Raw genomic sequence first — 21220 nt, 5'->3', positions numbered from 1 at the left:
GCATTCATGACAGCATATATTGAAAAATGAAAATAATATTTCAAAAGTGTTGAAAAGCAAATACATTTCTGTTCCTGCAAAAAATGGGGGGCAAAGAGCATTCCCCACAAAAGTCTGACTCTTTGTACTTTATTATTAATGCAGAAAAGCTACAGCATCAACTACTAAGCCTATAAATCATCAAAACATAATACGGCCCAAGAACAACACTGCCCTTCCAGTGTGATAAAAAATAATAATGAGCATGATCATTATTTTGTGAACCCTTTGGCACAATCCCCAAGTTCCCATACCCTGCCGTAAAGAAGCCTAAGGCTATTGTGCTCTTCCTCGGTGTGTGCAAGGGGTGCTGCTGCTGTGACCCTCCAGCCACTGTTGGGACTCCAGCTCCCATCAGCCCCAACCAGCAGAGTCAATGGTCAAGGATGATGGGAGATGTAGTCCAACAATGGATGGAGGGCTGTAGACTCCCTAACCCGGACCATACACCTTCACCCCTGCTTCCATTTCTTCTCATTTTCCTGTTTCTCCCGTGTTGATTGATAGATTGCTATTATCTCATGACAGGGACCTTGCCCTCTTGTATTTTGTACAGTACTATACATAGCAACAGCATTATATGTATCAGGGATGGGAAAACTTTGGCCGATGTGGCTGAACTACAACTCCCATCCCCCTGGTCATTGGCTATGCTTTGCTGAGGCTCATGGGAGTTGTATTTGGCAACATCAGGAGGCCCAAAGGTTCCCCACACCTGATATAAATCATCGTAAACTTTTCCAAAATTCCTCCACTGATCCATTTCCTTCCTATGAGTTGATTGGCTTTTCCACTGCCGTTGTTTCCCAGACTGCTGCATCCTCTTCTACTGCTTTTTAAGAGCTAGTGATTATGTCCAGGGCCTGGCCCAGAAAATCATTGCAGCTGTAAAATAGATACATTGCCAAAGCTTTGTCTCTGGCTATTCCACCGCTCGGCAACTACATTTAAAAAAATCACTTCCTGAACTCTCATCTATAGCAGCAATCATAGACAAACATATATACGACTCCTCTGTATACATAGCACTGTATCCAACTAAATTCTACTCAGAATAGACCCATTGAAATGAATGAACTTGGTAGTCATGGCCATTCACTTTAATGGGTCTACTCTGATTGGACATAGAATTGGATATAATCCTCCGCCATTTTGTATTCAGTATGGATTATTACTAATCAATACTTTTAAAACAAGAAAGCTCCACCAAATGTGAAACAAGTCTGATCTTAATTGGCTCCATGTAAAATTACTAAGGAGTAAATATCACTGAACTCTTATAGCTAACTAACAGCTTGAGTGTATGCATGTTTATCAGTCAAGGACAAATACCACTGATGCAAAAGTTTTATGTTTGAACTTGAAACCGTTTCTAGATTCAAAGTGCACAAATTAAATGAATAAATTTAATTATTAAAAATATTTGTAGAATATTTGCGCATCCACTTTTTAATTTTGTAAAAAATATTTAGAAGGCATTTTCCAGATAAAGTTCACAAGGTAAAGCATCACAATTTTTTTTAATCAAATCTCAACATGTTATTGTTCTAAACTGCAAGCTCTGTAGAGAGCTTTGATACCGAGAGGTGTGGGGCAGATCATAGAATCAAAGAACTGAGAGTTGGAAGGGTCATTTAGTCTAACCCCCTGCAATGCAGGAAACCTTTTGCCCAACATGGGGCTCGAACCCACAACTCATGCTCTACCAACTGAGCTACCACACAAAAAATAAGCAAACAAAAAAGTAAGATACCTTTTTTTGCGGGAAATTCCCTTATTCCAGTGCCGTTTCCCACTGCTATCCCGGATTGTTAGATATCCTGTAGACTGTCCCCGGGACAGGTGAGGCTGCTGATCCCTTATTTTCGAGGCTGCTGATCCCTTATTTTCAATTCTGAAAGTTGACAGCTATGGCCTGCTGGATCAGTCAACCATGTGGTCTAGGAACCTATTCTCACAGTGGCTGATCCGATGCCTATGTAAAGTTTGCAAATAGGACCTGAGCACAACTGCACTCTTTCCACTTGTGATTTCCAGCAACTAGCATTGAGTGGCATTCTGCCTCTGACAGTAGAGGTAGAACATAGACATCCCCCTCCTTAGTTTGTCTTATCCTCTTTTAAAGCTACCCAAGTTTGCACCCATCACCACTTATTGCAGCTGCATTGAAAAGGTACTTTATTCTGTCTAGCCAGATTTTCAAACATAAAAATAAAGCAATTAAACATAATTTCATGAGCATAATTCCAAACATTTAGACGCAGTGCCCTGCCCAGAACCTATTTTCATTTGAGTTTATACCTCATGCCTTTTATGAATATCTGTCTATCTAGCCCAATATTGTCTCCAGAGATGCAAACATTCACATCACCTAGGACCGAAATATATATGTAAGAAATCGAACCTATTTGCATGCACTGCATGTGCTCTGTTAAGATGTGATACCTCCCCAGCTCTTAACAGGCTCTAAAAGCGTTGAGTACTTTTCACTTTACTCTCCAGGTGAAGACAGACATGACTTCCAGAGTGTTGTGGAAATGGTTTAAAGACACATCAGACACTATAGAAATAATGTTTCAAGTAGCAGTCCTTCTTCCATATAAAGTAAAAGTTAAAATATTCAGTCATGGCCTAAGAGCCTGTACAACCTTGGGTCTGAGTGGGCACTCCTCACCCCAAATATTTCAGAGATGGGTTGAAAAGGCAAGGCTAGAACAAGCCTACTGCCAAAATGAAGTAAATGCATAGTCAGCTAATTCCTGCCATCATTATTCAGCAAATTGTTACACCTGGAGCATGATAAGCTGGGATACCATGTTTGCTTTCTTTTGCCAGTTGGAAAACTGTTTCACTATTTGTCTTGGACACTGTGCTGCAATTTCACACGTGGCAAAAAAACCAATAAATCTTTGTGGCTTCAGTGTTCTTTGCGCGTAAAAGGCAAAAGAAGAAGAAGAAAAGAGATTATTGTGTAACAACAACCTGTTGACACACCAAAGTAAACCTGTGACAAACTAGAAAAACTCTGAAATGTAATCTGGAGGAGTAAATGCATACAATTTAGCTCTAAATAGCAGCGAGGCTCATCTTTAGGCCTGAATCTTCAGTGAGAGCCATTTAAATGAGGCGGCTCAGAGGACCTACATGGGAATGCAAACAGGAGCGAGTGAAACAGCACAGACAATAAAGAGCAATCGAATTCCAAGGGGCTGTGTGAGCCTGCTCACCTAAACAGAAATTAGTTTTGGAATGGAGTGAATCCATGTGTATTATAGCTGGCCACATCCTGAGCGGCTTTTCGCAGGCCACTGCATGTACCCTGACAGGGCTGTCTTAAGCATATGCAGCGCCGGGGTGCAAAGATCTGCCCGGCGCTGCTCCCCCAGGTTGCCCAGTCCCAGGCACACAGGAGAGTGGAGCCGGCTGACCGCCTCAGCATCTCGCTGGCTCAGTCGCCCCCGAACTCACAGCGCAGAGCCGCCTGCAGCAGAAGAGCCCGCTTTGGTGCTCAAACCGATGGGCAGGCTCTTCCCCAAACTCAACTCCTGGGCCCCGGACTCTCAGCCTGCTGCCCCTGAGAGCCCGCGCCCGGGTGCCCCACATCCCTAGCGCTTATGGGTAAGATGGCCCTGTAGCCCGATCACTGTTCAACATGTGCTTGTGTAAGTAGTTAATGTCCACGCACCTCGTCACCAAATTCTGACACCAAATTCACATGATAAAAGTGCTCGTGTTGCTGCTTGCATAGATGGCTATGACGCAGGCTTAGATTTCCTGTGTGCAGGGGTAAAATATTTTGCTTGCGTGAAGTCAGGCCTCCCAAGCAGGACACCAAATGTTACCAACACGTGCACAAATCCAGATGGGTAGCAGATAACATGTGGAATTCACCTACATGTTGTGGTACATTAACAGATTTAATAGTTTTTCAATACGACTGCTTTTCCAAGGGGTTTATCTCAATGTCTGGCTTTTGAAGAAAAATAAATAGAAAAATAAAATGAATCTACTGTACTAAGGCTATAAATCTTAGGGAACTCTTAGGGAAAAGCTTCAGAGAACTAATCATGCATAGGTTTGGGTGGTACATCTTTTCTAAACGGCACAATCCTCAGAAAGCTTCAGATGCCTAAACACACCATTCCTCAACTTTGATGATTAAGCTGGAAAAGAAAGCTGTGATATTTTTAGTAGCTCAGTACTACAACACTTAAAATACCTGCGATTTTTCAATGTCTGCTGGACTTGCATGTTTTCAAGGGCTGGAGTGGTAGGCTGTGTCCATGTACACCTTTTCAGACCCCTTGTTTGCTTTCTAACTACTGCTCCTGTGAAACCTTAATTTTAAAAAAACCTTGCTTCTACACTGCCCATAGAGAGCAACACTGTACAGTACCTTTAAAGCACATTTGACACACGTTCTTTTCCTTAAAGAATTCTGGAAACTTTAGTTTACCCCTCAGTTATAATTCCCAGAAACCATTAAACTACAGTGCCCAGGATTATTGGAGGGCTTTGGGGGTTTTTTATGTGCTTTGGGTGTGCTTTAAAGGTACAGCGTATTCACAGCCTCCAGTGCACTTTTTGCTGAGAGCAAAGTGGCTGTTCCATAACTCCTGTAGTAGTGCTGGCCCCAGGTTTTGGGTGGGGGTGTGTGCTTTGAGCAAGATGCCTCCACCAATGTATTATTTGTTAACACTGCTTTTTAATTGCTAGTACTGTTACACACTGTCTGTCAGTTATATAATTCTGAATATATGATTGCACTGGAGATGTGTATCACATCTGATTATGGTTTATTTTAACTAGCTGATATCAGCTGATATGCTTTAATGACTATTCATTTTACAATGCATTTAAAATGTTATTATCTGTATCATCAAAATGAATTATCTATTTGGATTGTCAACTTCAAGTTTCGAAATGAATTAGAATGTTATTGTAATTGGATAGATAGAGAGGAAGGAACAATAGTTCTCCCTCAAAAGAGAAATGTGTTTTCAGCTAGTTTGGGCACATTTATGTGGGAAAGTGGCATGTGTGCATCCACACACATATATATAAGCTGCCCTCTTTTGGGGCAGAGCCCTTTACTCCTTGCTGCTGTCCCTGCTGCCCATTCACTTGGGCTGCATGAACTGCATACATTTCAAACTTCCTCAAACAATTCTGGGAACTGTAGCTGGGAATTATAGTTCTATGAGGGGTAAACTAGTTTCCAGAATTATTGGAGGGGTGCTATAAATGTATGGTGCAACCGCAGCCTTGCTCTCTTACTGTGGGCCCAGTCTTTGGGGAAGGACCATAGTTCAGTGGTACATAATGTGCCTTGTATGTGCAGAAGGTCTCACTCTTTGGGACCTCCAGGTATGGCCAGGAAAAAACCATGGCTGAAATCCTGGAGAGCGGCTACCAGTTAGTCAGGAGTGCCAAATTGAATAAAATATGGGGGAGGGCCCAGGTAAGTCCCGCCCTGCACAATCAATCACATGACATGGTGCACACACACTGTTTGAATGGCAATGCCCATCAACTTGGGGGGGAGCCCCTCAAATATTTTATTGGTGGGGGGCCTGAAGGGACCTTGGCCCCTAGGAGTTGGCTCCTATGCAGTCAGTGCAGACAACCCTGAGCTAGATGGATTAATGGTCTGACTTACCATAAGGCTAATACACATGGCTGTCAAGAGACCAAGAGGAGAGTGTCCATTGGCCATGTGTGCTGAGGCTGATGGGAGTTGTAGTTTAGCAACATCATGAGGGCCACAGGTTCCCCTTAACCACTGTAACGGAAGCAAGAAAGCTGAGGAAATCTAATTAAAATCATAGGTAACGGTAAAGGGATCCCTGACCATTAGGTCCAGTCGTGACTGACTCTGGGGTTGCGGCACTCATTTCACTTTATTGGCCGATGGAGCCGGCGTTTGTCCACAGACAGCTTCCGGGTCATGTGGCCAGCATGACTAAGCCGCTTCTGGTGAACCAGAGCAGCGCACGGAAACGCCGTTTACCTTCCCGCCGGAGCGGTACCTATTTATCTACTTGCACTTTGACGGGCTTTCGAACTGCTAGGTTGGCAGGAGCAGAGACCGAGCAACGGGAACTCACCCCGTCATCGCGGGGATTCAAACCGCCAACCTTCTGATCGGCAAGTCCTAGGCTCTGTGGTTTAACCCACAGCGCCACCCGCCTCCCATAAAATCATAGGTACTGGAGGTTTAAAGTTGGGGCGCCTCTCAATAATCAATGCAGGTGTGGCAGGAGGCAGTTGCTTGCACCAAACACACAAGTAGCCTTTAAGAGTCTGAAGAGATAAATCAAAGCAAGGGAAGAGATTTAAAAACAAATTATGCGAGCAATTTGGAGAGCAAGGAGAGGGAGACAACACTTGTGCATGCTCTAGGAAGAATCTCATGTTCTTGTATCTGTCACCTGTAAAACTCTGCCTGTTTTGACTTTGGGGAATGTCTTTTAAAAATCTGGTTTCCAGCACATACCCTGCAGCAGAATTATTCTAGTTAGTTTCAGCCCACTCCCTCAAGTCTCTAGAAGTAAAAGGTTGGATATATTTTCTTGATTCTAATGCACATGCAAGATGCACAAATGCCAGCAGACTGTGTCCCTACCACCTTTCCCTGTGAAGTGAGTAACGTGTTGGGGAATGTGTTTGAGAGTTTCAGGTATAAGTACAGTACTGCCAGATACATTGCAGGATTATGTCTGCAATTCAGAGCACATGTACTTGGCAAGGAAGCCTCACATTGAGACTTCAAGTCTTGTAGAAACATGCAGATGATCAGGCTGCCAAGCACCTATCCTATGCAAACTTAGCTCGGAGTAAGTCCCACTGAAAGCCACTGTGGGACTTGCAGAACAAAAGCCCCTCCCTTTACTGGGAAGCAGAGCTGCAAGCTTAACCCTTAATGACAAGGGAGTAAAATCCCATTTAATTCCATAGCATTTACTTCCGAGTAAGCGCTGCAAACCTCTCTAAACTAAACGGGAGTAATGCGTGTTTAGAATTGCGCCTTACTTCTGAAACCAACCGAGCCCAGCATGGGGCTGCAAACATTTTTTTTCCTTTTTAACTAAAGTCTTATGGCTCATTTAAATACTCAGCGGAGAAGAGCCTTCATCATTTTATTTTTTTTTGTAAGGGGGCGGCTTTTTCGCCCTGCGGGAAGAGGGGCGTTTAGAAAAACACAGGGGGCTCCAATTCCCTCCCCCCTTTTTTTGGAACCCCACTTTATTTTGCACGTCCCCTGAAACCCCCCTATAGTAGTTCAAAAACAAATCAAATAAAATTTTTGAGGGAAGGGAAGAAGGACATGCTTTCGTAGGAGTGGGTCAGGGTAACCCGAGTGAAGCCGAGCTGGGCGGTCCCTGGGCGAAAGTGATCGCGCGGGGGCGTGTGAAGCGGGTGGGTGGGTGGACTTGCCGTCACTTTGGGGGGGGCGTAACCCTCCCCCTCCTCCACCGCTGGCTGGGGGGGGTGTCAATTTGCAGCGGGAGCTCCTCCTCCCTCCCTTCCCCTTCCCCTCCTCCTCCCTCCCGGCCCCTCGCTCTCGCATTCCCGACCCTCCCCGGGTGGGCTAGGCAGGGGACCCCGCCAGCGGCTGCCTCGGAGCAACTCTCGGGATCCTTTTCCTTCCTCTCCTCTCTCCCCCCACGCCGCCTCCGGGGTGCCGCCTCCCCCTCGACCTCCTCCTTTTCCCGCCTATCCCGTTCCCTCGACTCCGAAAGAAGGAGAGAAAGAAAGAGAGAGGGAGGAGGAGGAGGAGAAGAGGAGCTCTTCGGCGCCTTCCTCTCTTCCGGAGAGTGTCAAAACTTTGTTCGGGCGGCGGCGGCGGCGGCGGCGGGACGGGGCTGCGTCGAGAGGCCGGGCTGAGGCAGGCGGGGTGCGGGGAGCGGCCCCCCGCCGCACCGGGACCCCGCCGCACCATGCCTCAGCTGCAACCGGCCGGCGGAGGAGGTGGCGGCGGCGGAGGCGGCGACGACCTGGGCGCCCCGGACGAGCTCATCCCTTTCCAGGATGAAGGCGACGAGCAGGACAAGGGCTCCGGGGGCCGCGGCTCGGCGCACGGCGACTTGGACGAGCTCAAGTCGTCGCTCGTGCACGAGTCCGAGAACCGCGGCGGCGGCGGCAGCGCCTCCGGCTCCGATTCTGAGGTAAAAAGTTGATGGCGGAGGGGGGGGGCGACAAAAGAGAGCGAATGTGGGGAGGGGGGGGAGAGGCTGCTGTTTTGAGGCGGGGGGAACGGGAGAGCGGGGGGGGCCTTCGTCCCGGGCAAACGCCTCAACCCGCCCCCCTTTGTGCCTTTTTCCCCCCACAGGCGGAGAGGCCGCCTCAGCAGCCCCGGGAAAGTTTCCAGAAGCCGCGGGACTCTGCAGCCGAAGGTAGAGGAACCCTCTTTAAATATCTATCTCTATATTATATATATATTTGCGCCCCCCTCCCCAACCTCGAAATGAGGGGGGGGAGGCAGCGTTGTTGGGCGGCGGCGGGGGTCGGAGGAGAAGGGGAGATGGCGCTCTCTCCTCAGAAGACGGAGGACCCGCGGCGACGACTCCTCGTTTCCCCCCCGCCTCGCCTTCACTTTTCTGGAATGAGGAGGAGGAGGAGCTTCCCTTGGCCGCGCCGTCCCGTCTCCTCGCTGGCTTTTGTTGCTGCCCCCTTTTGGCCCTGATCCTGTGTTGACTCGAAAGAGGCCCTGAATCGCGAGTCGAGATTTGAAATCAGGGCGACGCGCTTTTGTATGTGTGTCGCTGCTTTTCTCTCTCTCTCTCCCCCCGCAACCCCCGCCGTCCTGAAGTTCTCTTGCTCGCAAGTTGAGCTGCCATAAAATTTAACGAGGCATTCTCGGCGGGCCTTTGCGTTTGAGTAAACACGCCTATCATCTGACTGCGGAGCTGCGATCCTGTTTACGGGGGGGAGAGATTTCCAGTTACCGGGATTTACTTTGGATTCCACAGATAACAGCCGCTGAGTTGTATGGAGATGAGTCCGTAAAGGAAGTAGGTGCAAGATTGCACCAAGGGATATTTGAATTAATGGGATTATATGGGCCTGATCGGGTTTGGCATGCTGGTGTTGGGGCCACTGTTAGCCAGCATTAAGTGGCAGAACTTCCCTGGAGTTAGACCTGTTGAAGTCCTTGCCTTTGGGGAAACACACAAATAAAAGGTCTTGTGGTACTTCTCAAGATTATTGTGACGTATGTTATACCACAGGAGGACTCCAGTCCTATCAATACTTGCTGGGAATAAGCCCCGTTTATGTACAGTGGGGCTTACTTCCGAATAAACATATAGGAGTGTGTAGTAAGTCTATCATTCTTTGAGCTTCCTATAACAGATTAGCCAAATCTGTTGCTTTACTTCTGAATAAACAGATTTAGGGTTAGTGTGAGGTACAGCAGAACTTTATGCATGTTTATGCAGAAGTGAGCCCTACAGAATTCAAGTAAACATGGGATTGCAGGTTTCCATAGAAGTAAGCCCCTTTGGGTTTAGGAGGATATACTTCCATATAGATACAGAAACTCGAAGTTTTATGAAAGGAAAAAAAAGATTGGAGATATTGGATTGGGGCAGTAGGAATTTGTACACCAATATTTGTACTTACCAAATAACATTTTGGTTACTCAGCCTTTTTTAATAGTCACAACCCATAGACAATTTAAGATTGCAATCCAAAGCATATTTTTTTGGAAGCGTTATTCCACTGAAAACAATGGTTCTTACTTCTGAATAAGAAAACATAGATTGGGTTTTGACCAAAATTAAAAACCCAACCTAAGCATCTTTATTCAGAAATAAGTCCCATTTAATTCAGTGGGAATTACTCCCTTGTTGATTGTTGCCTTAAATCATTTTTGTTATGCTTTATATTCTTTCAGCCACCCTTTTGGGATGTCATCTCTCTTTGCTTCTTCCACTTTAGTTTAATTGCATACCTGTGAGTGCAGTAGAAGTTTTAATCCACATTAGTGTTTGCTTGTATCTAAGAAAACAGTTATTCTTGAAAGATTTAACCTGTAATGCAGTGGTGTAATTTTATCTACTTGATTGTACAGATTTTAAAAAATATTAACATTGACACATATCTTCCTGATTTCATTGTGACTTAATAATGTAAGTCAGCTTTGCAATTGTCTTCTAGTAACCTTTCGTACGCAGCAGGTTTTCAGTGCCCTGCATTCCATTTTAGTATTTTATGACCTAAAAATAAAACAGCAACAACCACCCTATTACTTTTTGTAATGCTTCCTTGCTTGGTCATCTGGAGGTCATGTTTACTAACCACAGAAACCCAGCTGTTACCAAGTATGAAGTAGGTGCCTAATATCACATGCAGAAGTATATGTATACTTTTGTTCTTACTTGGGAGTTTTGTTTTGCCCCCAAGTAAAAACAAAACTGTACATCAGTTGCATGGGCATAAATTCAGTTGCAGGTAAAATACTGTCAATTCAAGTAAGACCTGAGTGCTATATTGACTGCAAAATAGAGCACATACACATAAGATGCCTTAGTTGGTTTGTAAATCTCACATCTTATTTCTTTCTGTTCTATAATTCTAGTTAACCCTACCTTCCTTAATCCCCAGGGCTGCATTTTGAAACACTGTGTTTGCAGCCTTTACTCTGAGTAGCTAAGTGTCTTTTTCTTCCCTAGTAATCAGAAGACAGCAAGATGGAGGCTTCTTTAAAGGGACTCACTATCCAGGTTATCCCTTCTTGATGATCCCAGAGCTAGGAAGCCCCTACCTGCCCAGTGGAGCCTTGTCCCCAGGTGGTGCTCGCACAGTAAGTGCTTTGTTTTGGTTTGAGACATTGGTGTGATTAAAGTTTTCCTTCCTCTTCTATAAAGGTGAATTGTTATAGATGGTGTTCCTTTATGCCCCTTTGCCCCACTGAAGAGTTCTGCATTACTGCTGATATCACAGAATAATAAACATCATTTGAGGGGAACTCTTGTTGCATGGAATGTTAAAGATATCTCTTTTCCAGTGAGGAAGTTTGGAGATAGGCAATCTCCTGAATAATTTCTGCTCATTTTCAACTTAATGATTTACAGTGCTGAAGAGTTTTCATCTGTTTGAGTTGAAGATAAATTTTGTTTTAATGGATTTTATCCTTTCTCTCCCTACCCCACCCAATTTCACTGTTTAAATGAGTGTGTAGGCTGTTGCTAGAGAGAGTTGATAGGCTCAAGAAATGTGCGAATTTCATCATCTTTCTTCAATTTTTCTGTGGAGTTCATTTATTTGTGATCAGAGTTCTGGGGAGGGAAAGGAGTGGGCGTGTGTCCATTTAGAATTCAGTTGAAAGGATTAGATCTAAGAGAAGTTACCTTTGGCATTGTTGAAGTAAATAATATCAGCGAATGACATTTAAAGTCTATTTAGGTACTGATAGGCTTAGAGAGGAAGTTTGTTATTATTGGAGTGCAAATATGAGATGCTAATTTTATCTGCCATGAAATCAGCTAACTTAGAAGCATTATTCTATAGCATTCATTTTCAAACTGCATTCCAAAGAAACCTTATTTAGTTTAGGCATGCCATCTTGGGGAACATGCTATCACTGTGCATCACACACATTATGCACCAACAGAGGAGTTTTGCGTATGTTTTGGGATGCACTCTCGGTTCTTGCATCCTAACAGTGATTCTCAACAGACGTGTGTAAAATATGTGTGTTTCTTAGAACAAGCCATCTAGAATCCCCTGCTGTGTATCCAGGTGTTCTAAACTGGATGCATGGAGGTTCTTGTTTAGACTAGTTCATGGTGGGTGGCCAAAGATGCTTAATGAATATGATCTGCTGAGGTAGTGTCTGGAAGTGAGTACCTGCACTTGTTATATGATCACATAAAAACATTGAATGGCATAAGAATCTCTGATTGCTTTGCTGTTTATGACAACTTGGTTGCACAAGGGTAAAGGGTTTTTCAACATGTTTATATTTATTTAACAAAAATTATAGCTACTTTCTTAGTGAAACAATCTCTAGTTGTGCTTATTGGAGGTAAAGTTTCTCCAACAGGATTTAAAGGTCTGCCTATTGGGAGAAGTTTAAGAAGTGCCTTGTATAATTAAGCTTCAGTTCTCCTAATATCAATCAATAACAACTGTTATAACTACAGATAATGATGAGCAGGGTATTCTAAGGCTTTATGCAGATATAACTCTGCTGATCATTGATAGACCAAGAGTGAGCTGGTTTGCAAGTTCTTTTTAAAGCTAATCCTAGTCATTGTTATTATTATTACATTTATTACACTCTGTTCACCAGAAGGTCCTAGGGCGGGATACAGCATTTAAAACAGTTTAAAACAAATTAACTACAGATGTAATGCTACATCATGGTACATTCTGATAGATGGAAAATAGGAATTTGTATGCAAGAAAGGAAGTGACTTTACTATGTTTAAGATTAACTGTAACATCAGCCTTTTCAATCTGGCATCCTCCAAATGTTTTGGATTAAACTCCCATCAACCCCAGTTATCATGGTGAGAGTGTTAGGGTGATAGGAATTGTAGACCAAAGCATCTGGAGGGCAGCAAGTGAACAACTATCTGATCAATACAAGAAACCAAACGCTTATCAATTTCAATGTAATATTACCAATTCAAAATAAACAATCAAAGCACCAAAATCTAAGTGCTGCTTGAAACATAGCAATAGTCACACAAAGAGTAACGGTCAGTGTTCCAGAGGACTGTTTGGTCACTTTTGAGTAATAACTTTGATGATAAATAACTTTGAAGCATGTAGGATATTTCCTTGAAAGAACAGAAGTGAAATATTGCACTGATAGCCTTTATCAATTTTAATTAAAGTTGCAAGTCATTGATTCTGTGAATTTCAAAAGCTGTTTTCATTCCTTATATTTGAGTTTTAGTTTTTATATCATGCATATTTCATGTAAGACAAAATGAATCAATATAAATGCTTCAGAAATAGAAAAAGAATGGGCTATATTGTTGTAGAGCTTTATCTAGAGCTGTTCAGCAGTAGAATAAACTCCCATGAGAGGTAGTGGACTCCCCATCCTTGGAGGTTTTTAATCAGACGTTGGGTGGTCACCTGTCATTTATGACCTAGTTGAGATTCCTGCATTGCAGGGGGTTGGATTAGATGACCCTCAGGGATCCCTTCCAGCTCTACAGTTCTATGATTCTGTGGGTCATAAACTCATTATTAATTCTTTCTTCCTCTAAAAGAAGCTACTTTCCTTAAAGCTTGTGTTGCACACAGTTATAACTACAGTGTTCCACTGACGTTGATTTATATAGCAAATTTGCATATTTTTTGAACTTGATGCAATTACTGTTTTATTTATGTCCTGTAGAAACTTGCTTAACAAAAGGCCAAAAAATGAAACCAAGAAGCCCCATCAAAACAGCTCTGTAAGCATATCTTACAGAATTTTGGTTTCTATGGAAGCCGCCCAGAGTGGCTGGGGAGGCCCAGCCAGATGGGCGGGGTATAAATAATAAATTATTATTATTATTATTATTATTATTATTATTATTATTATTATTATTATTATCTTTAACAAAAACAACAAATAATTTTGTGGCATCTTAAAGAATAGTAAATTTATTATAATACTTTATAAGAATATATTATAAAGAATTTTATCCTTATTAAAGTGCCACATGACTTGACTGTTTTTGCTAAAAGATTTATTTAGTGAGTGGTTAAAAGAGAAAATCTCTGCCATATTTTGAATTGTCCCCTCCCTACTTTTGGCGGGGTAGGGAAGTAAGTTTTGCAATGACAACATTTGACTGTAAATTTTGATTGGAAAGGAACAAACAAAAGGATTACTACACAGTGGCAAATTTAACTGCAACCTTTCTTTTCTTGTTTGCACTGCTTTTCTCATTTAAGCAGGAGACTTAAGACTTTTAAAAGCTGTTAATGGGCTGACATTGTGTGTCCTCACCAACATTAAAAGAAGTGATTAAGGAAATTGACCAAGCGGTAGACAGCAAATTGAATCCCCCTAAGCACAAACCCAAATGTCCCAACTCCAGTTCCAAACTCTGCAAATGCCATAACCCTCAGGAGCTCATTGTGTATTATGGCCATTGGGGATTCCCTGCCTGCGTCCTTAAACAAAAACCTATTATTATTCTGAATTGTGCAATGAACACCTTATCTGTAATATGTTCTCCCATCAAAGATCACCAGCCTTACTGCTTCATTCTGAAGAGTAAGAAATTCCCTTTAGACTAATCCATAAATCTTAAGATGTTACAAGTATCTGAAGAAGTGTGCATGCACACGAAAGCTCATACCAATAACAAACTTAGTTGGTCTTTAAGGTGCTACAAGAAGGATTTTTTAAATTTTTTATTTTGTTTCTTGAGATGTTGGTAGTGCCAGAAAGTTTTAAAATAATAAGCCTGTCACTCAATTAAAGAAACCTCAGTAACTTAATCACGAGTATTAGTTGAATAAACGAGTTAATCAATTTTATTTGCATACATTTCTTATGGGTAGAAGCAGTAGCTCTGGGGCAAAAAGTATAGTGCCTAAGCCCGCAACGTATGTGCATTTAACTAGTACACATTCAGCTGAACACACATGGCAAATTGAAAAGAAAGAAAGAAAAGGGATGGTGTCCAGGAAAAAGACTTTGGCAGTTCCATCTGCAACTGAACCCAATGTGTTTTGACGACATGCAGTTTTGGGTTTAGGCGTGATCACTGGAATGTGACCCCCATGTATGTATGCATGTATGTATACTGTACTTTTCTTTGTTTCAATAAGATGTAGGCATGTGTTATAGCAAGCAATAATCCCAGAAGCATGCCCCTGTGTGTAAGAAAAGGGGGAATGCTTTTAAGATGGTGGCAGGTATCCACAGATTTTAAGTACAGTACTCATATTGAATATAACTTTTCAAAATATGCCCAAGTCATCTAGGAATTTTTTAGCTGATCGATTTGTTATAACACCTAATCAATTGAACTTTGTATCCCTAATAATCAACAGATGCTGGAAATCTATAGTAATTTTGCCAGCTTTGTATGAGAATTAGTGGGAAGCACTGTGTTAATTGGTAGCACTGTACTGCATTTTTACATAATTGTTAACGGCTAAATGGCTTGGGAGCAGGCCTACTCCCACAAGAACTTGCCCATATATTAATATATTGTACTTGGCTCTTGCCTAGTATTCTCCTGCCTTTCAGAGATAAGGCGGGTAGCCAGAGTGATTTGGGTCTTTTCTGTGGTGGCATGGCAGCCAGACTTTAAACTTCTTCCCCAGTTTCATGCATCAGATGCTACCACTATTTTTGTTCTTTTGTTTGCTGGTAGTTGATCATGATTTTATTTGTATAGTTATTGTAATTGTTTTAATGGAAATGTGTTAGCCTCCTGAGAGACACATCTCCATGTAGAACAATGGGATAAAAATATAATAAATGTGATAGAAGCTTGAAGATCAGGATACTTAGCAGGGATAAAAAAAGCCTTAGGCTTTCTTCCCTGGATGTTCCATTTTTGTGGATAAATTAAGTTTCGTGCCATATTTTAATGGAGATATTGGTGAAAATATGCAGGCAGTCTTATTTGATTGCTTACTGGGAAGTTATAAAATATACAGTATGCGAAAATCATGTCTATTCAGAAGTGAGTCATGTTAAGTTGTCTGGGGCTCATATTAGTAGGAAAGTGTGGTTAGGATTGCCATTTACATCACTTAAATACAGGTAGCCTAGTGTGTTTAATTATTCTTGCTGTTTTATGGTGGTTCTGCACTTCCTTCGTACACTGCAATGCAAAATTTGTTGCTGCAGGTCCAATAATATAAGATCAATTCTCTACAATTTTGGTAGCTCATGTTGGAAAGAAGTACCTGCTTTATTAGTCAAACGTCAAAGAAACCACTCTTCAGTACTGTAAGGCTTTGTTCCTGCTGTACCATAAAGTCTCTAAACTACCAACCTACCTGATTTTCTTAGTTGAAAGTTGGAGGAGGTCTGGCTGCCTTGATTGCCATAATGGAGTATGTCTGGTTAGCCTTGCTGATACAGTAGAGGCAGCTTCTACTGTCACTAACATGAGTGAATCTGCTGCCTCATGAATGTCCTGGTACCAGCATGTACAACCATTATATTCCCTGCATTAAAGAAATAAAGAAAACATTCATACCAAAACTTAAAATTCTGGTTTCATCTAGAAAAGGAAATAAAGGCAGGAGCATTGATTTTGAAGGGAATGAAACCGAGCAAGTTGTTGGGCAGTCACATTTGTGATCTAGCAGTCTCTAAAGCAGTGGTTCTCAAACATTTTTCTCTGGGCCACTTTCAAAATAAAAAAAATGCTCATGTCACACTGAATTTTTTATTGATAAGAAATACATTGTAAAATGAAAAGAAAAAACTTCTCATTGCAGATCAAACACATAGGCTGAGGAACGTTTTCATCTCCTGTCTATGTGAACCTGAGACTCAGATAGCTATATTGTCTACAATATAGCATATATAGCATATTGTCTACAAACTTTATTTTTGGGAGGTTTGTGTGGGCCTGCTACTGGTGTCAAATTAAACAAGTCTTCAGCTCTCTGTTTGAACAGTGATTCTGGATCACAACCAGGATTGCTGTCAGTATCACTTGATGATTTTCATCTCATTCTGAAAAGATATTTATCCATAGTCTGCAAACAAAAGAAATCATTTTGATACTGTAGTTTACTAAAATATACTACACTGATTTTTTTAAATGTTTCTTTGATTGCCCTTAAATCTTCCTGTCACACTTGCCACCCTATCCTGGCACACCAGTGTGAGAACCACTGCATCTAGTATTAAAGAAATTTCATGAGATTGGTTCTGATTGTGTCCGTTAACATTTAGACTTTTGGTTCTGCAAGTATTTGAGCATTATATGCCTTATGGACAAAACAAACAAAACTGTTGTATATGTTATAAATATTAAGGCTGCAATTGTGTTCAGTATGTAAAATATGTTAAACATAGCTTCATTTTCATAAAATTTATAATAATTTGGCATAGATTAGAGCCAGAAGCACATGACAAAAGACACTGAAGATGTTGGCTAGGGGTTGGGGAGCTATCCCTCAGTAGTTGGAAACTGCTTGACTAAAATTCCAGCTATGTAGGGACAAAGCTTGACAATCAGCATGGATCCCTCTATTTGTTTTGCTCCTGCTCTCATCTATGAATAGAAGTTAATGCCCAAACTGAGTGATCACATGTTTATTTGATTTTGCAATGTCCCTTACCTTCAATTAGAAGAAGAAACCTACTTTAAAGAAAATTACATTAAGCATGTAAGAGCTTTACCCCTCTGGCCATTGGAAGTTCTGCAGAGCCTTCCTGTGAGTTGAAAATCAAAATACAAAGATTTATAGGAAGTGCAATTTCAGCTGATTTACTTTACAAAAAATACATAAATCCCCAATATCCATAAAACCATATCAATATAACTAAGACTGGAGAAAACTACTCAGCAGCATGATACAAACTCTCAGCACACATAACACACACTATTAAAACAACCAATGAGGTGCACATAGCCCCTTCACTGAAATCTTTTCAAAGCCAGGTAAAAACATATCTTTCCTCAAAGCTTGCATTGGGCTGGCAAAGCTTCTTGTAACTGCTGTGAGGTGGGATTTTGTATATATTTTTATGAATCACATGTGTGTTGTTATGAATGTATCAATATAATCATGTTTTAAAATATGTTGTAAGTCGCTTGGAGAACTCTGAAGCAGACTAACAAGTCTAATGAAGAATAATCACTTGCACAGTGTCACACTCATTGGTCATTTACACAACCGCTACAACATTCATTGTCTTCTACAATAACTCTACCAGCCAAGCATTCATAGCAAAACTAGCCACACTGAACAATATTACAACCACATATACTTAAACTCATATCCTTCCTATATAGGATCACTGCCAAGCATAGGAGCCAAATCCCAGGGAGATTTGAGGGGGCCAGGACCTCCCCCCAGTTGATGGCATTGCCATCCAGATGGTGTGCGTGCACCGTGTCATATGCAGGGCGGGGCTTACCTGAGCTCCCCAATATTTAATCAAGTTGGCACCCCTGCTGCGAAGCCTACAAGAGTAGCAAAATGTACACATCTCTGAAACTCTAATGGCCTCATATTCTGCATCCACTGACCTATCCATTCATCCTGTTACAGGGTGCATGGACAGCAGTTGCTTCTGTAGGATTGGAAGGGCAGAATTCTGAGGATTTTCTCCCCAAAGATATGGGATAATGTTACCTTCAAAGAAAAACTTTTAGGATAGATGTAATGATAGTATGATGTGTGGCACTGATACGTAGCTGGAGCCCACTAGAATGTCATTTGCAAATGACAAAGTTGGTTTTTTTTTTTAGCAACTGTAATAGAAGAACTTGGAATTGATCCATGTTTTAAGTCCCTTGCTGTGCTTTGAGGAGCTGATTTTGCTGGCTGCTTTATTTTAATTTATTCTGCTCTTTTGAGTGCCTCGCGTTGGGAAAGGGTTTAGAAGGTTAGATAGAAGCCTAAGTGCTTTGTCTCCGGGGAAGCCTTCTCTTTTTTCCTGGTAAAAAGTCTGTTTCTTATTTAGAGTTATTGTTTTGTTACATTCTTATTCTTTCTGTAACTGCTTCAGGCATTAGATAAACCCCAAGTTCTGCGTAGCATTAAAAAAAAATTTTTTTGGGATGAGTTGCAGCTGCTTTCTTACCTAATAAATGCAGAATGAGGGTGCTCTGGGAAAGTTTTTCTGTTGTAACTTAAAACTCTGATTTGGATGCATGGATGTCGGTTTGTGTGGAAGGAACCTCTACTTCTGGTAAAGCAGATAGTTTAACATTGTTTCTAACAACTTTCTAAAAGGGTTCTGTATCAGTACCATAATGCTGGCTTACTACTCTTTTCTTTATACATATTTATTTGCAGCATAGCAATGCAAATTGTGCAATCAAAGCTTTCCACAATAATGTGGGATTTTGTGCTTTAGTGTTCTGGTTTCCTTTACGTCAAATAAATAAACCAGGTGCTCAAATTGTGAGGTGTGCTGCTTTGCGGAGATGCATGCTCATGAAGTCAGCACTTTCCTCACTAGCCAAGTCAAGCATGGTGCTAATCTTCTCCTTCCACAGACCCAATAACTAAAATAGGCACTGTGAACAAACAGGGCTGTGCTATATTAGGCTTCCTGAATATCATCCAGGCCATGTACTTGCTTCCTGCCAGCTGGGAGTGAGAGACACTTAAGCCTTCCTAAAGGGGATGATTATTTCACGGTATCAGTTGTGGAAAGTTGTGAGGGGATGCTGTCTGAATAGACTAATGGGGAGAGAAGTTCAGTCTGGGAGGAGCAGGAGGTGAACTCAAAAGAACTGGACAGTGTGTTAACTTTCTGTAGTCAAGTTAGCTGGAGAGGTCAGTAGAAGTAAATGTAGAAAGGTGTGGGAGAAGTCTGTACCCAACGTATGGGGCAGTAGTGTGGCACCTCCAAACTGCAGGCCTGACAGGGGCCCTAATTTGACTTGTAAGGCAATTCCCCCAAGCCATGCACACCCACCTCACACCTGATATCATCAGATACCGTATATGTCATGGATTATTACTACTACATCTACATCATTTATATTCCACCTTACCTCCAAGGAGCTAAAGGTGGCATACAATATACAGTGGATAAGGTAAATATATAGTTGCAAAGAAACATTCAGGAACTTTAAAATGAGCTCCTGATTGCTCCTCAGCAAATAGTGTTCCTGATTGTTCATTTCAAATTGGGTGCCAAATGTAAGCCCTGCTGGGATTGGTTCCACTTGGAAGCTTCTAAACTGAGCTTTTGAGTGGAGCAGTTCCCTTCCAAAAGCATTTCTTGAAGTCAGTGCTAGTCAATTCATTGGCACTGACTCAAAGCCCTACTTGGATCAGCTGATATTTTTCTTTGCAGTGTGGCCTGCAAAGGGGTAATGATTCACATGACACCAGGTGGTGTCAACATATTAGCTCCACCCACCTGTTAGAGTGGTTTGCCAGAACAACAAATGTTATGGGACTTGCAGAACCGAGAAGTGAAAATGGATTGACCTGTTATACTCATCATTTAGACAGTATTGAAAGATTGTGGACATTTGTCAGAGATGGCAGAATCAACTGATGAATTTCTCTGTGTTACTTCTTTCTTGACTACATAGCTCTTTTTATATAGCAGAAGGAAACATTGCTGGAATAACGTTCTTTGGAATGGCCTTAAATGCAAACAATCTGGTAGTTAAAATTATGTTCTCTGTTGGACAAGTGCTTGAAGGGGGGGTGAGGCACTGTTGGATGAACGTGAATATTTTATTCTGGGTTCAGATCTGGTTTGGGGATCAAAACTGCCTTGGTTGGTTTGCTGAACAATTTCACTGGGAAAGAGAAAACAATTGTGACTAGGGGTGCCATATGTCCGGAAGTGTAGATTTCCTTAAAAATAGCTCAAAAACTTCATTTTTTCTTTAGATTTTGCAAAAATAGCTCAACAACTTTTGTGTCAGGGTTGCCGTATTTCAAAAAGTGAAAATCCAAATTGTGACTTTTTAAAAAAATGTATTTTTATTAAAGATTTCTTGGTTTACAAAAGTACGTGCAATGTCTCTTTTTTGAAGTTACATTTTCTACAGATCAGTTTCATCCTAATTGTGACTCTTGACTGTGAGGGCAGTTCAAACAGCTTCTTCAACACTAGTTTGTGGGGGAGGAATTGGGTGTGTGGTGCCAACAGTATACTGATCACCTTTTCATTGTTATCAGAATTGGGAGAGTCTGTGCAGGTGCTGGACCAATTCATAAATGCAGTAGTGGGTTGGTTGGGTGAGGAAGGAAATGGTTCTTATTTACCTTTCTCTCTGTTCACAATTTGTTCTATTAATAGCAGTTTTAATAAATGCAGATGATTCTCACAGCTAGTAATATACTAGTAACTCTCCCCATCTTCTGAAACCTTAGTTCACATGTAGTTTTGTCAAGGGAGTTCAGTACATATTTTCCTGTAACTCAAATTGGGTGGTGGATGTGCATAGCCAATGGTAATAATAAACTACCGTATTTATTTTATTGTTTTCTACGACCCTCACGCAACCTCTTTGCTTCTGTAAACTTCACTGACATAGAATTATGA

The 21220-nt window shown here is 41.7% G+C and overlaps 1 protein-coding gene across 1 annotated transcript in view; it reads left to right on the top strand.

The window, feature by feature from the left end:
* The first annotated feature begins 7605 nt into the window (after nt 1-7605).
* Nucleotides 7606-21220, top strand: part of TCF7L1 (transcription factor 7 like 1) — a 70745-nt gene continuing 57130 nt past the window's right edge. Inside the window, exons 1-3 of the mRNA XM_053366766.1 lie at nt 7606-8207; nt 8372-8435; nt 10716-10846. Of these exons, the coding sequence (XP_053222741.1) occupies nt 7980-8207; nt 8372-8435; nt 10716-10846 (423 nt within the window). The 5' untranslated portion in view covers nt 7606-7979. The remainder of the gene's footprint in view (nt 8208-8371; nt 8436-10715; nt 10847-21220) is intronic.

Source organism: Podarcis raffonei, chromosome 15, assembly GCF_027172205.1.
Source record: "Podarcis raffonei isolate rPodRaf1 chromosome 15, rPodRaf1.pri, whole genome shotgun sequence".
Lineage (NCBI taxonomy): Eukaryota > Metazoa > Chordata > Lepidosauria > Squamata > Lacertidae > Podarcis > Podarcis raffonei.
The sequence above is the reverse complement of the archived record's forward strand: the minus strand, read 5'-3'. Positions and strand labels throughout refer to the sequence as shown.